Source organism: Fukomys damarensis, unplaced genomic scaffold (assembly GCF_012274545.1).
Source record: "Fukomys damarensis isolate Sample0158 unplaced genomic scaffold, DMR_v1.0_HiC HiC_scaffold_11, whole genome shotgun sequence".
NCBI classification, from domain to species: domain Eukaryota; kingdom Metazoa; phylum Chordata; class Mammalia; order Rodentia; family Bathyergidae; genus Fukomys; species Fukomys damarensis.
The window spans coordinates 22,808,657-22,818,594 of NW_022900923.1; the positions used below are offsets into that span (position 1 = coordinate 22,808,657).

Sequence of the window (9,938 nt, forward strand, 5' to 3'; positions counted from 1 at the left end):
TAACACAACCCACCAAACCTTGAGCATCTGTACTCCTCAGTGTAGCCTAAGTATCTTGGTACATGAGCCACACAAGACCACAAAGCTCACCAACATTTTTTCCAGCTTTCTGGGACCTGGGACTTTGGTCTTTGCGGGTGTTTCTTCTGTGTTTCTCCTTGACTCAGGTTGGTCTCTTGGTATCAGGCTGACATATTGGTGTTTGATAGGCAGCTGATGCTCTTGGGCACCTTCCCTGGGCATGTGTATTCCTAGGTTGTGAAGAGCAGGGATCACTACACTCCTGGCAGCTCACAATAAATCTCCGTTCTTTTGTCCACAGAGGATCAAATTCTCTCAGAACTTGGCCACACCAATAGGATTTATGGCAACGTGGGGGACATTACAGGCGGCCAGTTAATGAATGGGAGCTTCTCCATGGATGGGACAGGACAATCCTATCAGGACTTGAGGGATGGGAGCCCCTATGGAATCCCCCAGTCTCCATCCTCTATATCATCCCTGCCATCCCACGCTCCTTTGCTGAATGGGCTGGATTACACGGTGGACAGTAATCTGGGCATCATTGCGCATGCAGGGCAGGGAGTAAACCAGACACTAAGAGCCATGGCTGGGGGACCCACCTCTGACATCTCCACAGGAAGCAGTGTAGGCTATCCCGACTTTCCAACTAGCCCAGCCTCTTGGCTTGATGAAATGGATCATCCTCCTTTTTAAACTTCTCTCCTCCCCATCCTCCCCATCCTGGCTTGAGAGAGTATCTTCAAGGATCAAAAGAGACTTGCCTCTTAAGGATCAAAGATGCGCCAATGTGAATTTCCATTATTTTCAATGGAAGTCCTCTGCTGGTTTCTAGAAGGCTGTGAGACCACATTAGGGCCTTGCCTTCTTGGGAGGGGCTGGGGGAGCAGCCTCACCTCACACACAGCACAGGGGTGGACAGCCTAGAGCTGTAGGTATGCTGACTTGTTGGCTCTCTCCCCTCCTGCCCTTGTTTAAAGGCTTTGGCTTAGTGTTTTGGTGGCACTAGGCGACTGTGACAGGTTACTTGGCCTTGGGAACACTACTCCAACTGCTGTGTCTCACACAGTGCCTCCCAAAATTACTGCTGTCACCAGAACCAAGATTCCTGAGGTAGCAGCATCACAGCCCCTTGAGTATAATAAAATGATTTCTGGACCACTCTGATTAAACCCTGATTTTCAAAATTTAAAAATCGGTTATAAAATGTTGGTGAAAATGTTGATAGCCACAGTTTGATACTAAAAAATATGCCCCTCCCTTTTTGTTTGTTGCTGTGAAAATACGACTTCTTTCTTACTTGGACAAACCAGAGAAAACTTATCAGTTTTGGCTTTTTAAGGAATCCCACCTATATCACTGAACCCCTAATGGCAAGAAGTGGTTTTCATTGCAGGTGACTCCTGAGGCTACAGCTTGGGTGGCTCTAGACCTTCACAAACTGGCTGATGAGTCCCGCTGGTGCATAGTGTGCCTTTTTAATTTATTTGTATCATTTACTCCCCCAGATAGGATGTGGGCTACAAAATGATCAAAGCTAGACTATGGAGAGAACAGAATGACAATCAGTGAAAACATTTGAGACACATTTGGATTCCAAGCATGCAGTCTGTTTAGCCTCCTTGGCAGATGCCGGTATCCCAGAGATCCCCATCCCTTGTAAAATAAAATCTGGAGTCTGCTATGAGGAAGTTGGTTTAGATGAGCTTTTCAGTGTACTCCTCCTCCCTCTTAAAAGCAAAAGTGCCCTCTGCTGTACAAGCTGACTCAGGTGGAGGACGATCTTGGTCACTTCCAGGAACCAGCAATATTTTTTGGCCTGGTTTGGTTGAGGCATAATTTAGGGAGCAGCCTTAAAATTGTCAAAAGGGTTCTAAGTCCTGGAGCTGCATCTCTTTGGGTTGCTTGCTGGACTTGTGCCATGCCCTGGGCTCCAGGCCTACACTCAAAAAGCCAGAGTTCTCTGGCTACTGGCAGTGCAAGGGACTCCCTTCATGTCACTAAGCCTGCAAGGCAAGGCCAGTCCCTGCAGCTCTATGAGCTGCCACTCTGTGACAGGCTGCACTTCTGTGCTATCAGGATGCCCTTCTGGGAATTCCAAATCTCCATTTTGCAGCGAGGAATTTAGTCAGTTGGAATTTATTCCTACCCCTTGGGAAAGAGTGGTTTGCTTCTTCTGGCCCCACAATCTCTTATGATCAGTGGGATAGGAAAAGGCAAGAAGGCACTGCCTTTCTTTCACATGACGAGACCAAAAGCCCTGGAGACCCTTCTGTGAATGGTTGATCACATTTGGAGGACTGCAAAGATTCAGGCATGTGGTGGGCAGAAATATGACAGTCTCTAGCTGTTGTATCATTTGTAAGCTCCTCTTCAAGACTGCATTTAGTTCAATTAAGCTTCTTTAAAGGATACAGTCAGTAACTTCCTGGATTAGCCTTCAGGCTCCTTTTCTCTGATCAGTTTTGTACTGTATCCTTGTTTTTGGGTGGGCTGCAACTGCCCTGATCTTTGCCTGGGGCATCTGCAACACAGACTTTTTTGAAGTTCCATATTTATGGGTGGTGGTGTGTTAAGTCTATCTAATTCTGTGCTACTGAAATTCCCCAACGTGAATGCTCTGTGGGGATGGAGACACAAGACAACAAGCCATGTGAAGGACAGGAAGTTGCAACTGTCTGGAAGCCATCTTCTTTAAACACACTGTTCTCAGCAGGCTGCTCATAATACAGAGGCAAAAACCTGTGTTGGACAATCCAGCTGAAAAGCTATGTCAGCCAGGTAACTGTTACCTTGACTATTTGGCTCAGTACCACAGGTTTGGAAGTACCTCATTTTTGACGTGTGTAGCACTGTTGAAGCTGTTATTAATTTCAGCTGACCAGTTTTTATTTTTATGAGTTTATCATACTCCTGATTCAGTCACAGAAGAATGGGAGGCTGTCCTCATTCACAGTAATAAGTCTCCTGAGGAACTCGTTAGGCAGCACAGTGAAATTAGCAGTAGTGTTTGGTTTCACTTGGGCTGACTAGCTGGAAAAGATATTGAGAGACCACTGACCAGAAGGCCAGGAGAGCATTACATTCCTTCCCCAGAGGCACCTCCCTAGAGCACAGCAAGCACTGGTGCCCCATCAGAAGCACAGCCATGACAGGTCTTAGATTCCAAGTGACTGTTCTGCAAATTGAGTTTGCACGGTGGATGGGCTGGTGCCACTGATGAACACCGCACACCAAGACTGCTCCCTCATTGTGGTTTGGAGATAGAGAGGATTATTTTGTTTTTAGATTCTCTTAGAGACACTCCAGGTAACTACCCAGTAGTTGTCTTCCCCTTGCTAAATCACATGCACACATTTAAAAAATGAAAAAAGACCTTTTAGAGCCATTTACAATATTTTGGCCTATCTTTGACTCAAAGAGACCGTTTAACACCTACTATCTGCAGTGCCTGCCCAATAGGCTTTAGAGAAGGAAGCTTCTGAATCCTGAAGCAAATTAGCATCCCCTCTACCTCTCACCCTGAATTTCCAGGGGTAATTCGTATAAGTAAAAATGAGAAATGAGTGACTAACTCAGTGGAGAACTCTATATTTGCCCCAAAGTAGTAAAACTATGGAAAAAAAAATACTCAAACAAGGGTTAACCAGCCCAATGGTTAAATCATGTTGTTGGAAACTGGTTTTTGTTGCCCCTTCAAGGATCTGTGAGCAACCTCAGGCAAATTCCTTTCAGTTTTTGTTCTTTTTCTGTCTTGCTTCATCTGTTATGAACAAATGTGAGATGAATATCAGCTACCATACTGATAACTTGGTCCTGCAAATTAATATAGTGAAACAACAGGGAAATTACGACCTAAGCAAAGCATCTGGCAGAGTCCTTAAAGTTTTTTTGGTGGCATTTTAAAACATTTAAAATTTGTATCTAGTGATACAATTGGAGGCTGTTAGATCTTCATTCTTAAGTTCACTTTGCCAGGAAGTACATAAAAATCTGTAGAAGCCAGGCATATTATAATCCCAGCTGTTCATAAGGCTAAGGCTGAAGGATCACAAGTTTGAGGCCAGCCCGGGCAACTTAACAAGATCCTGCAAAATAAAAAATTAAAGAAGAGCTTGAGAATTTATCTCAGTACAAGTTTGCCTAGCATGTACAAACCCCTGGGTTCAAGTCCCAGCCTTGGAAACAAATAAACAAAACCCCTCAAGAACTGCCTTTTTTCAGGAGGTGTTCAAGGCTTCTGATTCTCAAATGCTGTGTTTTGTGACAGTCCACCATGACACCTAAACCCCACACAGCTCCTCCCACATGCTACAACTGACACCTTGGTTATAACCATGGAAATAATGACCATACCTCCTCGGCCAGCAGGGTCTGGAAGGCCTGAGGAAGCTCATTTTTAAACATTGCACTTTAAAAATTGGAAACTGAGATGAAGAAAAATTCAATTAAGAGGAAATGAGTTTTGTTTTATTACCTGCTGCTGACGGGCTCTGGGCATACTGAAAGCTAAATAAAAGCACATCACTGGCTCTCTCTTTCTTGGATTGGTCAATTGGCCCTTTTTGCAGTAGTTGCTCCAACTGCACTAACACAGTGATTGGAGCCAAAAAGAGAGAGCTCAGCAAAGTCATCCCATCCACACTCTGCTTGGTAGGACCACACTAAAAGCACAGTTTCATGCTGCTAGCTCTGGTGCGGAGACGGCTGCGGGTTTGGGAGGTGCGCCAAGCATTTCTTTGCTTAGAGGCAGAGCACAGGTGGACAAGGCAAGGACACGCCCACTCTCACCCTCACCTGTTGCCCACCTAGAGATAAGGACGACATTGTACTTTCCCGCTTGAGGACTGTGTTCAGCTTAATGAGCACGTTTAGGGCTGCAGAATCCCGGAAGCTGCTCTGAGTTTGCATTCAGACCTCAAAGTCCCAGATCCCCTTTGCTCTGGATTGTTGCCCTCATTCTTCCCAGTGTAAATTTTGTACAGTTAAAAATAAAGAAAAGTCCTGTTTCCTGGAAAAAAAAAAAAGAAAAAATAACAACAAAAAAAGACTTACTCTTATTTATTGCCATGTGACTTGGAGAGCAGAAGTCGGTGCGTTTGTTTATGCCTCCTGTGTGTTGGCATGAGATGTGTATGGTAAAACTGTGTAAAATAAATATGGAAATTCTTTAGAAGCTGCTGTGTCTTGTTTTTCGTTTGGTTTTCTGGACATTTTCTCTCAACACAGAAGAGAAAGCTGAGCCGACAGTGGGATCCTTTCATCATCATCAGAAGGAAACCAAAAATGTAATACCGATTGCCAGAACTCCTTAGAGTCATGAAATACCAGAATTACTTAATAAGGATTGAGTGGAGGAGACTCTCTAGTTTTGCTAATAGCAATTTCCTGGGGGCACAATCATATGTCCTTAGATTTAAGAGAATGGGCAGAAAAAAAAAATCCCTTGATCACGTAATTTATTTTGTCCTGTCACATTTCAAATTCTTTCACACTTATAATTTTCTCCCTAGAGAAATGATAGGCAAATATTTATTTGGGTGAGGAGGGACAAGAGGATAAAAATACCTCATCTGGATTCCTGGGCAATAATTTTCTAGGAAAATTTCTGTATAAGCTTTTTTCCCTGCAGAGATGGTGTGTAGGCCCTGAAATTTAGCTGGAATGAAAGAACAACACTTTTTTGTCTTGGGGTACTGGGAATTGAACCCAGTGCCTTGTGTATGCTAGCAAGTGCTCTACCCAGCTATACTGAGCTCTTAAAACTATTAAAAAACAAACAAAAAACAGTAAAGCCATAGGATTGGTTTAGAACTGGGATATCGCTGTAGAAAAATTAGGGCATACCTTTCCTATTAGTGATTACCTTTGCGTGGCTGAAGATCCAAACACAGCTCCATTGTACAATATAGGAGCTATAAGGCACATGTGGCTATTTACATTTACAACTATTAACATTAAATAAAGCTAAAAGTTTAGTAACACACTAGCTTAGCTATGTTTTAAGTGCTCAATAGCTATCTGTGACGAGTGGCTGTGGTATTTGGACAACACAGATAATAAACACTTCTATCACTGCAGAGAGCTGGACAGTGCCTACAGTCTGGCTAGGGAGGATGGGCAGGGAAAACACATCACAGCTGTTAGTTATCCTTGCATACCTGGAATGAAAAATTCTAAACCTCCTCAGACAGTGACAGTGCCAACATGTGTCATTTTGTTTCTGGCATTCCTACTCCCTTTCTTCCTCTCTTCCTCCCTCCTTCCTTCACCGTCTTCTTTTTTGGTTTGATCAGTGGACAGCAGCTCCTGAACAAATTTTCTTTCTGACATAGACTTTCCAGAACTGCTTAAAGGAGAATAAGGAAATGAACTGGCCAGAAAGCATTAAATAAGATCTATTCAGGGACATAAATGTAAGCTCAATAATGTTTCCATTCTTTCTCTACGCCCAGTATTCATGCAGCTAAAATCACATAGGCTAGGAAGAGATCAACGGTAACACTGCGTATCTGAACCAATTGCTAAGCTAGAAGTAAAATCATTGAGATAAGATTCAACATATCTGAATGTACTTCCTTAGATCTAATTCTTCAGATATAATCTAAAAATTATCTTTCACAGGATAGAGGAAAATTGTTTAGTCCTTTGCCACACTCCCTTAAAAATGTTATTTAAATGTTATCATTCAGAATTCCTGGTGCCTTTCTTCATAAAGTCACTTTGCCTGGCTAACATAGGGAACAGGGATCAAACTCAGCTTGGATAATTATCTGGATTGTGGCTATTGCAGGGAGGTATTCAGTGTTTGTCACTGCTGTTGGAGAAACACGGTGGAGTTGGGAAGAGGGAAAACCATGTTTATAAAATGGTGCCAAGTTAGTAGGACAATGATCATCCTTCTAAAGGGAATTATAAAAATAAACAATCCAAGTTATTAAATAAAGGTCTTTTAAGTAATCAGCTTCTGCCCTTGGAAGAGTGTATCATATCCTTTTAGAGAAAGCAGACATGGGCTTTTGCATGTAATATTTATTCTTTATGACCTTTTCATTAATTTCTTTTCCTCTTTTTTTTGCCAGTGTGATTTCAGGATTTTCCTTTTGGTGATTTTTTTTTTAAACTTTGGTCCTTTCCCAGAACACAAAAATCAAATTTAGATACTATATACAAACTAGTTTATTTTATAATTAAATCAAATTACAGGCTGTACCTGACATGATGCATATTTTTCCTTCTCAAAATGGACCATGGGAGGGGCTCCGAGGAGAAAACGGTCTGCACATAAATGACTTACACCCTGGATTGCTCAGTGGACCACTGAACTGGTCACAGTTTACAAGGCTGATAGAGGCTGGGCTGTCCCTAGGGGCTTTTTAAGAAAAGATTTATTGGATTCCTCTTGCTTGCCAAGCCTGGATCAGGATCTTCTTTGGGTTGGGAGGTGTTTGGGGATTTGGGAAAGGCTGGGTACTGCTTTATGAAAGATAAAATATAGACCCCAAAAAGTAGTCTTGGCACACATGAGTTCGAAACAAAGTTTTTTTTGAAAAGGCCATTAAAATAGTAAATAGGTTTCAACAGATGGCTTCTTTATAGCAATAGAAAGCCTAGGCAAGGACTTTGGGGTTAAATCTCATATTTCAGTCACCTGGGACTAGTTTATTATTGCAGAGAAACAAACATCCATAAAGCTGACAGCTTACTCCCCTCCTCTGAAGTGGAGTCCTTGAAGGTTGCCTGCTCACTGGCTGGCTCATGGGTGGCTTCCTGCAGATAGTGGCCTAGGGAATTAAAGTCACTTTTTCGACACCTGTCAACTGCAGGGCTTAAAGCTCATCAGGCTGTAGGCATACGATAACCAAGGAACTATATTACTGGTGGCCAGGACTCTTATACTCAATATGTATGCTCGTCTTTTTTTTAAAAATCATTTTAACATTTAATGCTTCTCAATTAAAGTGATTTCCTGGAGTGGATGCCAAGCTTCATTTAGAATGCGCATTAACCACTTTCTGTATCGGTAGTTAAAGGCACTGAGGGATTTAAACAGCAATCCACAAGTCTGTTCACTCGAGGTTTGGAGGAATAAAGCAGATTATAAACAATAATATATGTCTTTCTCTTCTTTTTTTGGAAGGGTTCCAAACTCACACACAGAGCTAAAGTGCTATAAACATATCCAGGACTAAGCTCTGGGCTTCACAAATGTACTCCATGAAAGCCATGGGCACTGGTTGGTGCCACTGTTTATCCTGTGTGTGTGCTTCTGCACGTACTTTAAAAGAGCTTTTTATTACACAAAGTGTCCATCAACTGAACTTACCTTCTAATATTAAAATGGAAGCCTGGTTTGCTACACAAGTGAAAGGAAAAATAAATCCTGGCTGCAGTATAGATGACGAATTTGTTGCTGCCGCCATGGGCAGCCCATTGAGTCATCCCTTTACTCCTTAATGCCTTCACAGTTCCACATGTTCAGCCACTGGATTCAGTAGTTTTAGGTTCAATCCTCAGTTCCCACCTAGGAGAGAAGCCCACACTCAATGTACAGAGTTCCACTATGAGAAAAATGCCTATTGAGGGATAAGCCCCTCCTATTTTTTTTTTAAATCCTATTGCTAACTCATCTTCCTTCTAAGATTTGTACAAAGAGAATCAGCAAGACAGGGACAAGGGGAAAAAATGAGAACCAAGACCTGTCATGTAAAGGTACAAGATTCCAATAATTAATGTAACTGTACTATGTACATAAATTGTACCAATAAACTCAATTAAAAAAAAAAAAGAAAATCAGCAAGTAAGATTCTGTTCTAAATACAAAGCAGTGTTAACTTGTAAATACCTTGGTTTGGGCTTTCGGGGCAGGGGAGCTTTTTACTGATGCAAAAAGGAAGATCTATTAGTTTATTCATCATTAAGGAAAAAACAAAACAAAATGCTACCAATTCAACTATAGCATTCTATTGTCGGAAAAAGATATCTAATTTTGGATATGTTAATGTGAAAAGAGTGGCATCTTAGAATTGTTCAAATATAATTTATAACTTTTATGAAAATGTATGACCCCCAAGTCATCTCAGGATTTGAAATTTCATCCATGGATACTTAAACTCAATATTTTCATTACTAAATTGGGCCTGGTGGATTATATAACTATCTAGTGATACACATTTGTGAAGAGATTTTTAAGGGCCTTGAAGTTTAATAAAAGCCTTAATGTTTTATTTTAAAAAGTAAACATTAAAAGTATTTAAGTTCAAGTGAAGTACATATTTTTCTGGACCCTCAACCTTTCTGCAACTCAAGCTCAACTCTGCTACAGCCATACCCCTTTTCATCAATCTTAGAGATCGTGTACTGTACATGAAGTAATAACCACAGCTAAGTAGTTAAACCTGGCAGGAAGCTAAGTAATACCTATTTAATAGAAAGGTTCACTGGACTATAGCAACCTTTTACCTGGAAAATGCTGAAACATTTAAAAAAGATACAATATATATAATTCCAGATATTATACTTTGGTTGTTACCCTTCTACCTGACAAGCATAAGAGATAACAACTGTAGCCAGTTGCTGACTCCTTACATCTTTATTAGTTATTTAGGATAGGTTCAAAGATTTAGTTTCTAATTGATAATTCATAATCTTCTATGAGAGCTCTCAAGACATCTCATGCAGTATCTTGGAGACCTGTTTAGTTAACTCTAAATGGTCATGCTAACAGAAAAAGACAGTGTCACTGGCCTACAGCAGTGCCTGTCATTTGCTAAATGTAGAAGTATCTGTGAGTTGATGGAGGAAATGCTTGAAAACTTCAAGAAGTTCTGTAGTTTAAATGAAAGGATTGGGATTAGTAGACTTGGTCCTAGTTGTGGCACTATTACATCTCGGGCAATTGAACTAATCTGTTGAAA

At 41.3% G+C, this 9,938-nt stretch overlaps 1 protein-coding gene across 1 annotated transcript in view; it reads left to right on the top strand.

The window, feature by feature from the left end:
* The window catches only part of Lhx4 (LIM homeobox 4), a 43,718-nt gene extending 39,117 nt beyond the window's left edge, over positions 1-4,601 (top strand). Inside the window, exon 6 of the mRNA XM_010630275.2 lies at positions 323-4,601. Within this exon, the coding sequence (XP_010628577.1) occupies positions 323-717 (395 nt within the window). The 3' untranslated portion in view covers positions 718-4,601. The remainder of the gene's footprint in view (positions 1-322) is intronic.
* Positions 4,602-9,938: the final 5,337 nt, after the last annotated feature.